This window comes from Epinephelus fuscoguttatus, linkage group LG22 (genome assembly GCF_011397635.1).
Source record: "Epinephelus fuscoguttatus linkage group LG22, E.fuscoguttatus.final_Chr_v1".
NCBI classification, from domain to species: Eukaryota; Metazoa; Chordata; class Actinopteri; order Perciformes; family Serranidae; genus Epinephelus; species Epinephelus fuscoguttatus.
Window position 1 is genome coordinate 2,651,963 of NC_064773.1, and position 19,842 is coordinate 2,671,804.

General features: G+C 42.0%; 1 protein-coding gene across 6 annotated transcripts in view; it reads left to right on the forward strand.

The window, feature by feature from the left end:
- The window catches only part of LOC125882625 (leucine-rich repeat-containing G-protein coupled receptor 5-like), an 80,390-nt gene that overhangs the window by 29,163 nt on the left and 31,385 nt on the right, over nt 1–19,842 (forward strand). For all 6 annotated transcript variants that reach the window (XM_049566422.1, XM_049566421.1, XM_049566423.1 and 3 more), the window contains 3 exons: nt 10,332–10,403; nt 16,618–16,689; nt 17,621–17,692. In XM_049566422.1, coding sequence (XP_049422379.1) covers nt 10,332–10,403; nt 16,618–16,689; nt 17,621–17,692 — 216 coding nt within the window. The remainder of the gene's footprint in view (nt 1–10,331; nt 10,404–16,617; nt 16,690–17,620; nt 17,693–19,842) is intronic.

Here is a 19,842-nt window from a genome sequence, read left to right on the forward strand (position 1 = left end):
TGTGACTTTTACTTCAGGACTGTACTCGATTACAATCTCGAGGTACCTGAACTTTACATGAGTATTTCCATTTTAAGATTCTTTCTCCTCAGTGGGAAATATTTTACTTTTTACTGCTCTACATTTATCTGACAGATTTAGCTTTCGTAACCATGGATATGTGGCTTGCACGTTTCATACATGTCATATCAGTGTTTCTAAAGTGACGCAGTGTATGAGCTAACTTTGTGAACAGGAGGTGGAGGGGATGGTGGATGGCGTGTCACCCAGGAGAGACGCCTGCCAAGCTGCAGACCACTGTTCAAGGCCAACAAACAACAGAACTGGTTGTTTCCAGTGGTGATATTTCCATGAATACCACTTGTTTTTAATGGACTCATCAATGTGTCAGAAGCAGTTGTTTTTTTACAGAGACATCGCTGCGCACGTACAAATGTAACATACCTGTGGTTTTAAACGTACAATGTCAGCATTTATTCTAGTGACTAGGTATATAAATGCATCAATAATTATGGTACAGTAATATAAAATATTCTGGAATTAGCTTTTTTGTATTAAGGCTACTTTTACTTTTGGTACTTTAAGTATATTTTTGATGCTGATACTTTTATACTTTTACTTCAGTGAGATCTTGAATACAGGACTTTTACCTGTTACAGAGTATTTCTACTTTGGTGTTGCTGTTTTCACTTAAAGGTCCCATATCGTGAAAACTTAGATTTCAGTGTCTTTTTGTATATAATATAATTAATACTCATACTCATAATTTATACAACATTTATTTTTGTATATAAATACTGTGAAAGTATCAAAACGCTCAGCCCACAGTTCATATTCAGAGACTGTGCCTTTAAACAAGTCGTCAGGACGTTTGTGACGTTGTGATGTCACAAGTATACTCTGTAGACCATTTGTATTTCTTGTTGGGATGTTTATCAGCGTGTGTGAATGACATCAGCTGACAGGAAGTAAACATGGTCCCAAAACAAGTGATGTCATTTCAATGAAGCCTTCTATACAGATGGTGATTACAGGTATATTCATGCAGACTGTGGGAGAAAAATTATGTGGTTTTTTGACATTAAAGCAGGTAAACATCTTTGAGTAGAAGTGTGAGCAGAGTATGGGAGCTTTAAGGTCCTGTCTACATGTGGATGTTTTTGAAACGAACATTTCCCCTCGGTTAAAAACAGAATTCTGTTCACACGACTTTTGTTTTACAAAATATCTCAGTCCACACGAGAAGGCAAAATCAACTCCAAATACTCGCCAGATGAGTGGGTGGTGATAAAGGCTGCGTCAACAATACATCAAATGCCAGATCCATAACTGTTGTTTCTGGCCAACTTTAACCTCTCTAACTCCACCAGAACGCCGACGTCCTCGCTCCCCTCCTCCTCTGTTAAATGGTATCTCCCAGGCGCAATACATCATCAAACCATGTGATGTTTGCTATTGCCAGATTCAGGAAGCTCTCGACTTTTCAAAATAACATCGTTTTTCTTTTATTTATTATGTATTTCGCAGCCTAAACACACAAAGTCCAAAATTGCGATGAGTGATTACAGGATTACTCGTAATCTTACGCGGAGCTGTTTATTTTTTCATTTATTTATTTATTTTTTTCATTTATTTTCCTTTTGACCCCTCCCCGGGGTATAAGGGGCAGACAAAAAAAAAATAACATTAACAAATCAAAACAGGCGGCAGCCAATGCACAACAAAATAAATAAAACAGAATTTGTGTACATACATACAAGTCAAAGCAAATCAAGAGAAACTATTCAAGATTTTCTTTAAAAGTTTCAACAAATTTGACAAGACCTTTACTTTTTGAGATGACATTAACTTTTGAAACTTATAAATATTTGGATTTGCTCTGTAGAACTGTCCGACCAACTCTCTTCTCTCTTTATCAAAAAAAGAACACACAATAATGATATTCGTCTCCTCGATTGCCAGTCAAACAAAGAGTACATTTCCGGGGGACATTTTCACGATCATACCTGCACTCAGAGATAGGTAACTTATGATTTCCACACCGAAACTTAGACAAACAAACTCTTTGGGCAGGTCTTAACATAATCAGATAAGGTTCAAAAGTGAAATCAGTTTTAAACAATTTATAACTATCACATAAAGGGTTGCTTTGTAATTTCTCATGCCATCTCTGTAGTTCCATGTCAGTTAATCTACGTTCAATCATTAATTTTAAATATTGAGGGTTCACCCATGTTAGCGGGGACTTAGCTGTTTTATAAAAGGTAAGAGTCTCACTCCTACCACTGTTTTTGGCTGAGATACACCGTCTAGAAAGTGGGATCATAACTTTCACGTTTCATATGGCTTTATTTGGTGATATTTAATGGTGTCTCTGTGTCATTCATCCTGAAACACATTTTTTTTTTTAGGCAAAATCTTCAACTTGTTACTGACTTCAGAGGCCCATTACTCTGTCTCTGTATCACCTAGAGTGTTTCTGACACTTTCACAAGAAACTTCAGGGAGTTTTCTTTCTGGCAAGACCTCATGCATGCATGTAGTCAGAGCGGTTCAGAAGCTACAGACATTTTAATTTGGGTATGTCATTTTAGGCGTTTTTGCTACAGAATGGGGGTGGAGTACAAGAGCAGTTGACGCCTTCGTTTGTCTGTGAAGTGGTGTAGCAATATTACGTTTAGGTGTAAAGTCGTTACGAGACCGAGCAGTGCGAGCAAAGTGTAAAAAAAAAAAAAGAAAGCTGTAGTAGTGCGCCCTTGTTGTTGTTGTTTCTGAAACCTTCTCATTAAACAAACCAACAGTGGGCATGAGCAAACTGAGGGAGATGATGTCATTGTTCCCTCAACGCTCTGTTTTGCACTTTAGCAGGGACAGACAGTAACGGGAGTTCAGAAGAATGTGAACCTTAGAGGAATCTTTAGTAGACCTAGTGACCTAAACCTAGATAGATCTGAAACTCCAAAACGGAGAGGAAAATATCAGTTTTCATAAATATAAACGTGTACATATTAAAATATCTGAGTACTTCTTCCATCACTACTGATAAACAGTCTCACCAGTGGTGGTTTCACAGTGTTTCAGTGACCTACAGGCGACAGTATGTATCATAAAGGCAGTGAAGAAGAAGTAAACGTGTCAGGTTTCAAACCTGTTAGAAAAAATGTGCAAATGTTTAATAATGAAGGAAATATCTTCAACATGTTTGTTAGAGCTGACGGAGACAAACCTCCGCAGGGCAGCTCTAAGGTTCGTTATCTCTACCAAAGCTTCAGGTTTTATTTAAATGTGCGCCTGAGATCCTAAGCGATAATTAAATCTTCCTCTCTACAGTCTCACACTGTTTGTTTGCAGTGTAAGAAAAGATCTGCACAGAGCTGCTGTTTATCCTGGTGGTATCTTTTTCTTTGGGAGGAGGCAGCTACAGATCGGGGAATAAACCCCCCGCGTTCACTCGCCCCGGGGGGCCCCCGCTGACCCGCCCCCCACCCCCCTGAAACAGACTGAAAGAAAGACAGAAAGAGTGAAAGAGGACAAAACCAGAGAGAGGCCTCGCTGTCACACTACGCCTCCGAACTACACAACTCTCTTTTCTGTCTCTCTGCAGAGTTTGTCTTTCTGCGACATTTGAATAATCGTCTGATATCCATCAGTCCGAGCCCGAGGAGACGGAAAAAAGATGGCACACACACACACACACACACACACACACACACACACACACACACAGCTCTATTACTGAGACACAAAAACACACAACATGGCTAATGTATTCGTCTTCTCTTTCATCCTTCTGTCTTTCTTGTTCTTCATACGTCCCTCTTTTTCTTCTCAGTTCACACAGAAAACTAAAATCAAAGATCTGAACTTTACAACATCGTGTCTGTGACTCAAACTGTGACTCATGATCATTTACTGTGGATTAAACTGTAAAATATCCAATAATAAAAAGTGGAAAGTCTTAAAATCAAAGGTGAAATCATCTCAAACTAATACTGCATCAAAAAACCTTCATCCTGAGCATCAAACACGACGTATGATTTAAAGGTTTGACGTAGTTTTAGGGCAAAAAAACATCAGAGATTAAAAAAAAAAAAGTTTAGTAGAAGTTGTAAAATTATGAGAAGAGGTTTAATTATTTTTCAGATAAAGTATTAGAACTCATTCCTTGTACATTTGTGACTTTGAGTAATTAAAAAAATTTGATCTAAAAACGTAAATTATTTTTCCATATTTTTACTTAATTTGGTTAATGTTGTGACTTAAATCTGAAAAATAAGATTTTGATGCGTTTCTCTTACTTTGTTTACTTGATTAAAAAAAAAGTCGACTCCGTATTTCTCTCATCTAGAAAATATTAATTGATTACTTATTTAATATTCTCTCCAAAAACATTTGACTTTGTTTGCAAAAAATATGTTTTTTACATTTTTTACTTCACACTATAATATGACTTTGTGTTTGACCATATTGAGGATTTTTTGTAAGTAAATCTTGACTTTATTCTCAAAATATTACTTAATCAATATAAAACTAGTCCATAGCCACTGGTAGCTTTGTCACCTTCTACCTATGCCAGTCCTCAATGCCTATGTGCAGTTTCACATAGATTGACCACGTCAGTGAGTAGAAAAACGTGGGACAGACAGAATGACTGACTGACAGAATGACACACTGACAGTTTCCATGATTATGTACAGCATATGCCCATTCAAAGTTGGACATTTCAATGGGTTGCTATAGCGCCCCCCTTTGGCCAATTGATGTAATATTGCTTCATTGGCATCCTCCCATGACCCTCTACCACTGTGTCAAATTTCACGTGGATTGACCAAGTCAGTGAGGAGAAAAACGTGGAACACACACAGAGTTTTCGTCATTATATAGTAAGATATTACGTATGTACTTTTGACTTGACTTTTATACTGAAATGTACCTTTTCCTCCCCAGACATTTTGACTTTATTTACATAATAATACAACTTTGAATTTTGAAAGTATAACATTTTTCCCTTGTAAATCTCTGACATTACTCTCAAAGAATTACAGTTTCTGCTCTCTAAGAATTAAGACTTTTATTCCCACAGTTAGACCTTTCCTCCAAATATTTAGACTTTTCTTTGTGCACATTTTTAGGCACTAACGCTCCCTCGTACAACATAATTCAAATAAAAAGAGACCGAAACGTCCATAGAGACGTATGAACTTCCATCTGCAGTATAACAAATGTCATCATGTTCATCATGTTCCAACAGGAATTCGTGACAGAACTGTGTGAACAAGTGATGATATACAGAAACATACTGAATAGAAATACTGATGATGATTCCAGTCGTTTCAAAATAAAAGCTCTGCTGTTAGAATAATCTGAGCATCAAGTAAATATGTGAGGTCATATGACATCATAGGTCACAGCCAGCAGGGTAATCAGAGGAGCGGATTTATGTATTGTTGAAGCACAACAGCCACCATCACTATCATCCTCCTCCACAAAAAAAAGTCTGAAAAGCTGCAAATTCCTGTCAACATTACAGATCAGAAGCACAGAGAGTTGTTGACTAGAGATGATACGCCGTCTCATGGTGGTCACTTCCTGTCAGCGTTACAGATCAGAAGCACAGAGAGTTGTTGACTAGAGATGATACGCCGTCTCATGGTGGTCACTTCCTGTCAGCGTTACAGATCAGAAGCACAGAGAGTTGTTGACTAGAGATGATACGCCGTCTCATGGTGGTCACTTCCTGTCAGCGTTACAGATCAGAAGCACAGAGAGTTGTTGACTAGAGATGATACGCCGTCTCATGGTGGTCACTTCCTGTCAGCGTTACAGATCAGAAGCACAGAGAGTTGTTGACTAGAGATGATACGCCGTCTCATGGTGGTCACTTCCTGTCAGCGTTACAGATCAGAAGCACAGAGAGTCGTTGACTAGAGATGATACGCCGTCTCATGGTGGTCACTTCCTGTCAGCGTTACAGATCAGAAGCACAGAGAGTTGTTGACTAGAGATGATACGCCGTCTCATGGTGGTCACTTCCTGTCAACGTTACAGATCAGAAGCACAGAGAGTTGTTGACTAGAGATGATACGCCGTCTCATGGTGGTCACTTCCTGTCAGCGTTACAGATCAGAAGCACAGAGAGTCGTTGACTAGAGATGATACGCCGTCTCATGGTGGTCACTTCCTGTCAGCGTTACAGATCAACAGCACAGAGAGTTGTTGACTAGAGATGATACGCCGTCTCATGATGGTCACTTCCTGTCAACGTTACAGATCAGAAGCACAGAGAGTCGTTGACTAGAGATGATACGCCGTCTCATGGCGGTCACTTCCTGTCAATGCTACAGATCAGAAGCACAGAGAGTCGTTGACTAGAGATGATACGCCGTCTCATGATGGTCACTTCCTGTCAACGTTACAGATCAGAAGCACAGAGAGTCGTTGACTAGAGATGATACAGATGATGCAGCTGGTGAAGGTGGAGCTCATTTTAGATGCAGTGAATTAGAAACAGGAAATACTCAAGTAAAATATCTCAAAACTTTATTGTAGTAAATGTACCTGGTTTGATTTCCAGCTGTGACTGTTTATATGTGACCACATGTAGAGAATGTTGCAGAGCGTGCCGTCTAATGAGTGTGTGTGTGTGTGTGTGTGTGTGTGTGTTGAAGCAGTAAAAGCCACTCAGCCGTAACGCTGTTAGTCTGCTCAGAGTAAAGGAACGTTCTGCTAAAATAAGTCCTAACAAACCACTTTCTGTAGGGGTGTGTGTGTGTGTGTGTGTGTGTGTGTGTGTGTGTGTGTAGCTGTTGTAAAGCTACACACACACACACACACACATACATTAACAGGCTTTATGGAGTGTTGAGAAAGTTTCTTAACAACCAGTGTATTCAACCTGCAGACACACCCTCAGTGTGTGTGTGTGTGTGTGTGTGTGTGTGTTGGACAGAGACAGTCTGTCTCCACTTCCTTTCAGACCCGAGGCCTCCTGAGTGGAGAGACGCTACCTGCCGATAGTTATCAGACGACACAAAGACAGACGAGGGGCAGATAAGACGAGAGGACGTCACATCCAATCAGAGGCTGTGATGTCACCTCGTCTCACCTGCACCTGAAAACACCTTCAGAGACCAGTTTGTTTTTGATGGTGGAAAGTAACTGAGTACATTTACTCAAGTGCTTAAGCACAAATTTAAGTATTTCCATTTGATACTACTTTTTACTTCAGCTCGACATCTCAGAGGGAAATATTTTACTTTTACTGCACAACATTCATCTGACAGTTTTGCTTACTTAGATTCAGATAATTAATACAGAATATAAAATCAATTAAAAATAATGATGTGTTATCACAGATTAATCCACTCAGCTTTATATAAAGTCCATAAAACGAGCTCCACCTTCACCAGCTGCAACATTAAAGTGATGAACACATTAATGGCCGGGACACACGCTGCGTCTTTTACAGCCTGGAAAACATGAGGTTGAGCACTCGTTGATTCTCTGAGCCAACTTTCAAGAACGCAGAGGCAGGTTGCTAAGCGACCATCACCACCTACTCACCAGGAAATCCAGAGTTTGGACCTGATTGTCTTCCACGTGTTGTTTTTAAAGTTTGTATTAAAGTATAGGGCGGCACAGCTGTACAGTAGTTAGCATTGTTGCCTCACAGCGAGAGGGTTTTTGGTTCAGACTCAGTGGGGGAGTTTGTGTGGAGTTCACATGTCCTCCCCGTGTCGGGTGCTCCGGCTTCCTCCCACAGTCCAAAGACATCTTGGTTTACTGGTGACTCTAAATTGTCCGCGAGAGTGAATGGTCGTCTGTCTCTATGTGTCAGCCCTGTGATAGTCTGGTGACCTCTCGTCCAATGTCAGCTGGGATAGGCTCCACCCCCCTGCGACCCTAAACAGGATAAGCACTTACAGAAAATGAATGTATTAAAATATAATACAGATGTACAGCTCTGGGTATCTCTGCGCAAAAATGATCAACGTCTCTGACCTCACCAGAGACTGATTTTATGTAGAAGAAAGAAAAGAGATCTGCGAGCTGTGATTGGTTGCTGAGTTTCAAAGGTTAAACTTTGTTAGTCTCAAGCCACTGTGCCCCAAATATCAGGTGCTTAGGAACACTTGCGCACTGTGACGGTGTCACTCACTCTTTTTGGCACAGCTTCAGTGCATCTACATTGACAACAACAGATAAGAGGGCATGAAAAACTTAACGCATCAAGAATTCGAATACATTAATATAATATAATTCTGGCACGGTACTTTGACTCAGGGACTTAAATACTGACAGTGCAGGCAGTGTGATTGCACTGCAGCCCCTGGGGTGGAGGGGCCCGTAGAGATAGCGGGGCCTTGCAAGTGATTCAGGTTGCCACTTTGGAAATGTTTCTGTGTTGATATGATTAAAAAAAAGAATATTATTAATTTATAAATGATGCCATTTGCTATATATGTTCCCAAAAAGGGAACTTATCTACGTCATGGTTTTCTTTTTTCTTTTTATAGGAAGTCCTTAAAGGGGTAGTGCACCCAAAAATGTAAATTCAGCCATTATCTACTCACCCATATGCCGAGGGAGGCTCAGGTGAAGTTTTAGAGTCCTCACATCACTTGCAGAGATCCAAGGGGAGAGGAGGTAGCAACACAACTCCACCTAATGGAGGCTGACGGCGCCCCAGATTCAAACGTCCAAAAACACATCATTGAAACCACAAAATATCTCCATACTGCTCGTCTGTAGTGATCCAAGTGTCCTGAAGCCCCGACATAAAAAGTTGGATCACTACGGACGAGCAGTATGGAGATATTTTGTGGTTTCAATGATGTGTTTTTGGACGTTTGAATCTGGGGCGCCGTCAGCCTCCATTAGGTGGAGTTGTGTTGCTACCTCCTCTCCCCTTGGATCTCTGCAAGTGATGTGAGGACTCTAAAACTTCACCTGAGCCTCCCTCGCCATATGGGTGAGTAGATAATGGCTGAATTTACATTTTTGGGTGCACTATCCCTTTAACTATCTAAAACAAAATTATATACTTTTTTAAAATCTAAGATATAAAATTTATAATTATACGTAAAAAAAATAACTCAATTAAATTATTACTTTCTTGTTTTACATTTTTGTCAGATATGCAGTGATGAATGCTGGGTAATATTTATGGTGATGTTGATGATGTGACTTCAGCCAAGTGAAGCTGAAAACCTGCTGCAGCAGCTGCTTCCTGCTGTTGGCTGAAAGGGCTTCAACCCTCAGATTTTATTTGTTTGTTTTGTTGTTGTTTTAAATTTGGTGACTGGTGAATATTTTGTTTCCAAGTAAAACTGCTTATGTGAAGGATGAACATGATTATTGCTGCTATGGGCCCCCCCCCCTAGCAGCTGGGCTCCAGAGAGCTTTACAACGTTTCCTCCTTATGGGCGGCCCTGTGCGGCAGGTTTGTGTATCGAGGTCTTACACAAAAATGTTCAGAAAATCCACCTGAGCCTGATGTGCATCGAAAATACAGAGTTTAAATGTGCATCCTTCTTTAAATACACAGCTTTTTATTAACGTGTTAAAGGAATTATTTGTCTCATTTTAAGTAAATGTTTGAATGCAGGACTTTTACTTGTAACAGAGTATTTCTACACAGTGGTATTAGTACTTTTACTCGAGTACCTCTTCCACCTCTGAAGACAAACTCTGGTTTCATTCACTCTTTTTTTTTATATCCTGCTTTCCGTCTCTTTCCAGTAACTCCGTCTTGTTTCTCACTCAGGTGTGTGTGTTGACTCTCAGCAGCTCTTTGAAGGCGTGTGTGTGAGTGTGTGTGAGTGTATGACTGGATGCTTTGTCAAACTAAATGTTTTTACATGTGAAACGTGTGTGTGCGTTAAGTGTTGAATGAACTCTGTGTGTTTTATGTCTCTTTAATGAGTTTGTTAGTTCAGTGTTTTTATTTCTAATCAACAGTTTGTATCTTGTTTGAATGTCTTTCCTGTTCACGGTCGTTTATAAAAGCTTCAGTACAGCAAATAATTTAATACGAACATTATTCTTTGTCCTGAAAGTTTAATCATTTAAATGTATATAATGTTTGTTTATTCATTTATTTGTCACTTTATTTACTGAATATAAATCATGGAGTGTTTGAACAGACAGCTGTGAGCGGACATTAACCAGGGGTGGAATGTAACTAAGTACATTTACTCAAGTATCATTTTCACTGCAGGACTTTTACTTGCAGTTGAGTATTTTCACAGTGTGGTTTTAGTACTTTTGCTGCAGTAAAGGATGTAAATACTTCCTGGCGTTAACAGTCACTCCTCTCTGTGTCTCTGCAGGGATCTCAGTATGAATAATCTGACTGTGCTGTCCAGCGGAGCTCTGACCAACCTGCACTTCCTGGAGGAGCTGTGAGTCAAACACACACACACACACATACAGTTACTGTGTTAGACTTTAGGAGGTGAGGTCAGTTCACTTCCTCAACAGCTGCTGGATTCTGAGTGTGAATTAAAGATTTCCAAGTTGGATATCAGAGAGAATCTTTTTTAGGTTTGAGACATTTATTTATTTCATTGATTCAACTTTTATTTTAGCTGGACGAGGACATCTAACTGGCCTACTGTCCTTGTCCCAGTATACAAGCACGGGAGGGGAATCCATTTATTGAGCCAAGTATGTGCGACTCCTCTACGATAGGTGGAGATATGCCTCCTTTCAGCTTGTTAGTATTGGACCTTTTTCCTGTTGACCTATTACGTCACAGACCAAACAATGGACAAACAAGTTAGCTACGGTTAGCTAGCAGCTAACTGCTACCATGGTGGACAACTTTACAGCTCTGTACATTTGGTCCGTCCAAAAAGTCACGGCTCTGGATGTAGATTTCTCCATGTTGTTACCGGCTTCTTCTTCTCTTACACATTTAATGCTATTGGACTTCCGGGTCAAAGCCCGGGGCGGAAACTGTGGAGCATGCTCAGAGCGCCTCGGCCAGTTTGGGTCTGATTGACTGTATACATGCAGGAGTCACATGATCTGGGTGTGTTAGTCCCACTGTGACACATTCACTGCAGGACCATTTCACTCACACTGACAGGTTTACGTGTATTTTGAAAGTCCAGTTTAAGACGCACTAACATGGTTACGTGTATTTTAAAAGTCCGGTTTAAGTCATATTTTAAAAGTCCGGTTTAAGTCAGAATAACATGTTTATGTGTATTTTAAAAGTCCGGTTTAAGTCAGACTAACATGTTTACGTGTATTTTAAAAGTCCGGTTTAAGTCAGACTAACATGTTTACATGTATTTTAAAAGTCCGGTTTAAGTCAGACTAACATGTTTATGTGTATTTTAAAAGTCCGGTTTAAGTCGCACTAACATTTTAACATGTATTTTAAAAGTCCGGTTTAAGTCGGACTAACATGTTTACGTGTATTTTAAAAGTCCGGTTTAAGTCGCACTAACATTTTAACATGTATTTTGAAAGTCCAGTTTAAGTCACACTAACATGTTTACGTGTATTTTAAAAGTCCGGTTTAAGTCGCACTAACATTTTAACATGTATTTTGAAAGTCCAGTTTAAGTCACACTAACATGTTTACGTGTATTTTAAAAGTCCGGTTTAAGTCGCACTAACATTTTAACATGTATTTTAAAAGTCCGGTTTAAGTCGGACTAACATGTTTACGTGTATTTTAAAAGTCCGGTTTAAGTTGCACTAACATGTTAACATGTATGTTAAAAGTCTGGTTTAAGTCAGACTAACATGTTTAAGTGTATTTTAAAAGTCCGGTTTAAGTCGGACTGACACAATAAATCCATTTTCTCTGATGTCATGTAAACACCACTGAGTGTGTGGATAAATGTCTGGATGTGCAGGACCCAGAGTGTCTTTCATCCTCCATGTGCGACTGCAGTCTGCAGGAGTCCCAAGGGTGGACATTTGGATTCATGAAGCGGAGTGTGATTGACGGGTGCTCGTCTGCACACGTTGCGTCGGACTGCAGCTGTTGATACATCAGTGTGTTTAAATCCTCAGACATCTCTATGAACTCTGGGTAGTGACTCGGTGAGGGTGTCTGAGCGGGCGACCAGCTCAGATATCTACGAGGATACGATATGTAATCCCATCTCTGCTCACCTAGCAGCAGTGTCATGTCGTGTGTGAACACTTTGATAACATTGGTATCTGCACACAAACAGACAGACAGGCACGTAGAGACAGACAGACACGTAGGGAGAGACAGACAGACACAGATCCAGAGAGAGACGGGAGGCAGAGCCTGTAAACAGCTGACCTCACAGAGACCTGAACATGACTCTGACTGCTGTTCTGCTCCGCTGCCAGCTGTGTGAGTGAGTGTGTGTGTGTGTGTGTGTGTGTGTGTGTGTGTGTTTTTAAATGTGTGTGTCTGTGTGTGTGTGATATTTGTCACCGTGGCGTGAGAAACGTCACTACGGCGATAGGACACCGCAGAGGTGCATGCTGGGTACATGCGGACTGGCTGAACTCTGCATGGCCTCTGAAGACAAACAGCAGAACCCAGCACAGCCCAGTGTGTCATACTGGTTCTAATGGTCCAGTGTGCTAAAGGTCCAGTGTCCTCAAGGTCCAGTGTTTAAAGGTCCAATGTTTAAAGGTCCAGTGTTTAAAGGTCCAGTGTCCTAAATGTCCGGTGTCCTCAAGGTCCATTGTTTAAAGGTCCAGTGTCCTAAAGGTCCAGTGTTTAAAGGTCCAGTGTCCTAAATGTCTGGTGTCCTCAAGGTCCATTGTTTAAAGGTCCAGTGTCCTATAGGTCCAGTGTTTAAAGGTCCAGTGTGCTAAAGGTCCAGTGTTTAAAGGTCCAGTGTGCTAAAGGTCCAGTGTCCTAAATGTCCGGTGTCCTCAAGGTCCAGTGTTTAAAGGTCCAGTGTCCTAAATGTCCAGTGTCCTCAAGGTCCAGTGTTTAAAGGTCCAGTGTCCTAGAGGTCCAGTGTCCTAAAGGTTCAGTGTTTAAAGGTCCAGTGTCCTCAAGGTCCAGTGTCCTAAAGGTCCAGTGCCCTAAAGGTCCAGTGTTTAAAGGTCCAGTGTCCTCAAGGTCTAGTGTTTAAAGGTCCAGTGTCCTAAAGGTCCAGCATCCTCAAGGTCCAGTGTCCTAAAGGTCCAGTGTCCTAAAGGTCCAGCGTCCTCAAGGTCCAGTGTCCTAAAAGTCCAGTGTTTAAAGGTCCAGTGTCCTAAAGGTCCAGTGTTTAAAGGTCCAGTGTCCTAAAGGTCCAGCGTCCTCAAGGTCCAGTGTCCTAAAGGTCCAGTGTTTAAAGGTCCAGTGTTTAAAGGTCCAGTCTCCTAAAGGTCCAGTGTTTAAAGGTCCAGTGTCCTAAAGGTCCAGTGTTTAAAGGTCCAATGTTTAAAGGTCCAGTGTCCTATAGGTCCAGTGTTTAAAGGTCCAGTGTCCTAAAGGTCCAGCGTCCTAAAGGTCCAGTGTTTAAAGGTCCAGTGTCCTATAGGTCCAATGTTTAAAGGTCCAGTGTCCTATAGGTCCAATGTTTAAAGGTCTAGTGTCCTATAGGTCCAGTGTTTAAAGGTCCAGTGTTTGAAGGTCCAGTGTCCTAAAGGTCCAGTGTCCTAAAGGTCCAGCGTTCTAAAGGTCCAGTGTCCTCAAGGTCCAGTGTCCTAAAGGTCCAGTGCCCTAAAGGTCCAGTGTTTAAAGGTCCAGTGTCCTCAAGGTCTAGTGTTTAAAGGTCCAGTGTCCTAAAGGTCCAGCATCCTCAAGGTCCAGTGTCCTAAAGGTCCAGTGTTTAAAGGTCCAGTGTCCTAAAGGTCCAGTGTCCTAAAGGTCCAGCGTCCTCAAGGTCCAGTGTCCTAAAAGTCCAGTGTTTAAAGGTCCAGTGTCCTAAAGGTCCAGTGTTTAAAGGTCCAGTGTCCTAAAGGTCCAGCGTCCTCAAGGTCCAGTGTCCTAAAGGTCCAGTGTTTAAAGGTCCAGTGTTTAAAGGTCCAGTCTCCTAAAGGTCCAGTGTTTAAAGGTCCAGTGTCCTAAAGGTCCAGTGTTTAAAGGTCCAATGTTTAAAGGTCCAGTGTCCTATAGGTCCAGTGTTTAAAGGTCTAGTGTCCTATAGGTCCAGTGTTTAAAGGTCCATTGTTCAAAGGTCCAGTGTCCTAAAGGTCCAGCGTCCTCAAGGTCCAGTCTCCTAAAGGTCCAATGTTTAAAGGTCCAGTCTCCTAAAGGTCCAGTGTTTAAAGGTCCAGTGTTTGAAGGTCCAGTGTCCTAAAGGTCCAGTGTCCTAAAGGTCCAGCGTTCTAAAGGTCCAGTGTCCTCAAGGTCCAGTGTCCTAAAGGTCCAGTGTTTAAAGGTCCAGTCTCCTAAAGGTCCAGTGTTTAAAGGTCCAGTGTTTAAAGGTCCAGCGTCCTAAAGGTCCAGTGTTTAAAGGTCTAGTCTCCTAAAGGTCCAGTGTCCTATAGGTCCAATGTTTAAAGGTCCAGTGTCCTATAGGTCCAGTGTTTAAAGGTCCAGTGTCCTAAAGGTCCAGCGTCCTAAAGGTCCAGTGTTTAAAGGTCCAGTGTCCTATAGGTCCAGTGTTTAAAGGTCCAGTGTCCTAAAGGTCCAGTGTCCTATAGGTCCAATGTCCTAAAGGTCCAGTGTCCTATAGGTCCAATGTTTAAAGGTCCAGTGTCCTATAGGTCCAATGTTTAAAGGTCCAGTGTCCTATAGGTCCAATGTTTAAAGGTCCAGTGTCCTAAAGGTCCAGTGTCCTATAGGTCCAGTGTTTAAAGGTCCAGTGTCCTAAAGGTCCAGTGTTTAAAGGTCCAGTGTCCTATAGGTCCAATGTTTAAAGGTCCAGTGTCCTATAGGTCCAATGTTTAAAGGTCCAGTGTCCTAAAGGTCCAGTGTCCTATAGGTCCAATGTTTAAAGGTCCAGTGTCCTATAGGTCCAATGTTTAAAGGTCCAGTGTCCTATAGGTCCAGTGTTTAAAGGTCCAGTGTCCTATAGGTCCAGTGTTTAAAGGTCCAGTGTCCTATAGGTCCAATGTTTAAAGGTCCAGTGTCCTATAGGTCCAGTGTCCTAAAGGTCCAGTGTTTAAAGGTCCAGTGTCCTATAGGTCCAGTGTCCTAAAGGTCCAGTGTCCTAAAGGTCCAGTCTCCTAAAGGTCCAGTGTTTAAAGGTCCAGTGTCCTATAGGTCCAATGTTTAAAGGTCCAGTGTCCTAAAGGTCCAGTCTCCTAAAGGTCCAGTGTTTAAAGGTCCAGTGTTTAAAGGTCCAGTGTCCTAAAGGTCCAGTCTCCTAAAGGTCCAATGTTTAAAGGTCCAGTGTTTAAAGGTCCAGCGTCCTAAAGGTCCAGTGTCCTAAAGGTCCAGTGTTTAAAGGTCCAGTGTCCTATAGGTCCAGTGTCCTAAAGGTCCAGTCTCCTAAAGGTCCAGTGTTTAAAGGTCCAATGTTTAAAGGTCCAGTGTCCTAAAGGTCCAGTGTTTAAAGGTCCAGTGTCCTAAAGGTCCAGTGTTTAAAGGTCCAGTGTCCTATAGGTCCAGTGTCCTAAAGGTCCAGTGTCCTAAAGGTCCAGTCTCCTAAAGGTCCAGTGTCCTAAAGGTCCAGTGTCCTAAAGGTCCAGTCTCCTAAAGGTCCAGTGTCCTAAAGGTCCAGTCTCCTAAAGGTCCAGTGTCCTAAAGGTCCAGTGTCCTAAAGGTCCAGTGTCCTAAAGGTCCAGTCTCCTAAAGGTCCAGTGTTTAAAGGTCCAGTGTTTAAAGGTCCAGTGTCCTAAAGGTCCAGTGTTTAAAGGTCCAGTGTCCTAAAGGTCCAGTGTTTAAAGGTCCAGTGTTTAAAGGTCCAGTGTCCTAAAGGTCCAGTCTCCTAAAGGTCCAGTGTCCTAAAGGTCCAATGTTTAAAGGTCCAGTGTTTAAAGGTCCAATGTTTAAAGGTCCAGTGTCCTAAAGGTCCAGTGTTTAAAGGTCCAGTGTCCTAAAGGTCCAGTGTCCTATAGGTCCAGTGTTTAAAGGTCCAGTGTCCTAAAGGTCCAGTGTTTAAAGGTCCAGTGTCCTAAAGGTCCAGTGTTTAAAGGTCCAGTGTCCTAAAAGTCCAGTGTTTAAAGGTCCAGTGTTTAAGTTTATTTATTATGTATTAGTAATCTGAATCTGTAAAGTAACCCTCTAAAATGTTGTGGAGTAGAAGTATAAAGTAGCAGAAAGTGGAAATACTCAAGTAAAGTACAAGTACCTCAGAATTATTCTGTGCAGTACCTACTCGAGTAAATGTGCTTAGTTACTTCCCGCCTCTGCTCAGAGGTGGTGGATGTCTGCTGTAGAATGTGTATTTAACTTCTGTTTATTATTTTTTTGGGCTGCACACGTTCCTTTGGTCAATTTCACTTCCGGTAGTTGTAATTGGCCCAGGTGAGGTTTCACTGTATTTCACTGTATTTCACCTGTTCACTCACTGGTGTGGTGACTTCTTAGACAGAGAGGGTGAGGTTTTGGCTCTGATATTTTCAGCTGACCGTAATATTGCATCATTCATTTTCTTTAGTTATTCAGCTGTTTGTTTAATAAACCACAACAAAACACATTCCTGCACGTCAGTCTTTGAACGAGTCACAGTTAGGAGTCACGGCATCTGCAAAAACTCTGAGCTTCATTCCTCTCTCTGTGTGTCTCAGGCGCTTGGCGGGAAACGATCTGTCATTCATCCCCAGAGGAGCGTTCACCGGCCTCTACAACCTCAAAGTGCTGTGAGTGTACACACACACACACACACACACACACACATGCACGGACTGTAATAATGTGTGGTATGTTTACTGGTGCTAATGATTCACAGAGACACTTTGAAGTGTGAGTGTTTGAGTTTAATGAACACTTTCTGTTCACTGTTTACATTCCTCATGTTTACTCATATCTACTGTTTCCTGTCGGCCTTCATTCATCCATGTGTTCACACTCTGAGTCACTTATTGTCGTCATATTACTTTGTTTGAATACACGCAAAACTACTGTTACTCCAGTTCTGACTCATAGAACTTCTACTACTATACATTCTGCTACAACCCCTTTATAATTTAGCTACGACTTCATTTTTGTCCCTTGTTTAATTTGTTGAGATCAAAATGACATAACAACAGTGAGTAGAAACCAAAACCATCGACCCACTGAGGGCTGGATTCAAAATCACACCGACAATCAGAGTAAAAAATTGAGGACGGTGTCCTGGGGGATCTCCTTCCAGACCTGGATCAGGGCATCAGTGAGCAGTCTGTGGTGGTACTTGGCGGCGTCGGATGCACTGGTGCCTAACAGCAGTCAGGGTACTGTTGACTATGACATGGAGGTCCCACTAGAGGACGTGGGGCCCTCATGCCACCCTCATGCAGTCTGTTTCTGACAGTGAGGTCAGAAACATGCACACATGTTGTAGGGCTCTGGCAGTGCTCCTCCTGTTCCTCCCCACACAAGGGAGCAGATACCGGCCCTGCTGCTGGGTTGATGCCCTTCTACGGCCCTGTCCAGCTCTCCTGGTGTAACGGCCGGTCTCCTGGTGTCTGGCATCAACCTGATTGGGCTGCAGGTGCCGCCTCATGCTACCAGTAGTGACCTCTGACCCTCTGGAAAATGTTGAACTGTTCCTTTAAGTCCTCATCATGTTGTTTTGCTCTCTGTACTCAGAATGCTTCAGAACAACCAGCTGATGTCTGTACCTGCTGAGGCCTTCAACAACCTGCACAACCTGCAGTCACTGTGAGACACACACACACACACACACACACACACACACACACACTTTTGTCTCGTTTTACCTCTTGGTGGAAAGGAATCTTGAGTCTCACACACACGCACGGAGCGGTATATTAATGTATGTAGTCCAGACAGTGTGTTCCCTCAGTCTGATAACACACAGTAATTATACTGAAACTGTACCTGTGTGTGTGTGTGTGTGTGTGTGTGTGTGTGTGTGTGTGTAGATAAGGGTATAAGAATGGAGACGTCTGAGTCTTTCTTTTTGTCTGAGGTCTCTCTCTCATTTATCTGATGGACCATTATGTGAAGTCCCATCCTTCTCTTCTCTCCCGCTGTGTGAACAGAGGAGGTATTGTCAGGACAGACAGACAGACAGACAGACAGACAGACAGACCTCTTTGTATCTACACAACATCCATGTTTATGTTATTTGACCTGAAGGAGACTTCAAAATATAAAGCTAAATATCATCATGTGTTTGTAGAGACGTACCTCTAGTTCTGTCCTTAAGTACAAATTTAAGGTACTTTTTGTACTTTAGTTACTTCTCACTTCTTCGTCCAGTCCCTGTCCAGTGAAAACCACGTATCTCCAGATGTGCTGATGTTAATGTTTATGTTAAACTGAAGGATGAAGAGTTCCTTTGTGTGTTGAGAAAATGTTCCTACTTCTTAAAGGTCCGGTGTGTCAGATTTAGGGAGATTTAGTGACATCTAGTGGTGAGGACTGCAGATTGCAACCAGCTGAAACTTCTCCTGGTTAGAATTCCTTCAGTGTTGATTGTTCAGGAGCTGAAGTATCCACTCTTTCTCTCCAAACAAACAGACCAGGTGATTTAAACCCTGTTTAAATACTGAATAAAGCAGGTTCATTTTAAGAAATCAGTGTTTTTCCGAAGCTCTCGTCCCGTAGAGCCTCTAAAGTGGGATTTATACTTGTGCTTCACCTCTACACTTAGCCTACACCATAGAGACAGAGCGCAACGCGTCATAGGGAAACGAGGCCCGCTTTCCCCTCTGCTTCTTCGCTCGTTCGCTGTCATTCTGCCTCCACAGCTGCACCTTCAAGTCTCCACGACTGAATTGCTAGCTAGCTAAAATTATTAGCTATAGCTAGCTAATAATAAGATGGCAAAGGTTTATTTTAGCACGCTATGCCTACCAGAGAGGCAACGGTACATTGATAAGCTTAATATTGCCGGTCTACCTCAGTGTCCCTTCTCCTTACCTTGCTCGTCTTGGAAAAAACATGATGTGGAGATTCTTTTTTAAGAAGATTAGCATTTGGGCACGCTCAGCCTGCAGCCTGCTCCTGCTACCGGCACACGTTGTTGTCTTGAGACATGCCTCTACATGCTGGTAGATTGATACAAGTGCTAGAGCGGACCGCTGGAATGGACTGCTTGAATCGCGGAGCGCTGGGCACAATTATAACAGAAGCTGCATTCATACTGTCAATGCTTTAGCTTAACATACATAAATACAGTTAACTGTTACTCTGACAAATACTTCTGGAGGGTTTGACAAAGTGTTGCTGCACGCATAGGCATACCGAGTGTCAGGATCCCACAGTTTCTTGCCTCACGTTTTATTGCCTGTATCCACTTTTGTCTTCTACAAGGTTCCGTTTTTCTGCTCGGCAGCTGATAAAAGCTAAGCTCTGGGTTTTTATTGGCCGTGCAGCCCACTACACAGCAACTTTTCAGTATTTGGACAGGGAAAACGCAACAGGCTGGAAACGGAGGGGAAAGTGGGCCTCGTTTCCCCTTTGGGGGCGTGGCTTTCAGATTATGACACGTTGCGCTCTGTCTCTATAGCATATGTGACTATGAGCATTTATACTTGTGTGGTGGTGTGTCTGTGTCACTCTGCAGTTACACCTCCAACACACTAGTGGGCAGTGGCGTTTCTGTGAAGTGCTGTAAAGTTTAGTTGATTCAAAACACACATTAAACACACAGTAAACACACATTAAACACACATTAAACATGGCTTAATAGAGACAGTTTCAAACACAAATCAGCTTCACTATAACTTGCAGCATTCACAGACAAACACTTGTCTTTATCTGGACACATTTTCCCCACAAATACAACATGCTAACATTATTAGCACAAGCCTATGGCATTTTACATTGTATAAATTAGCCTA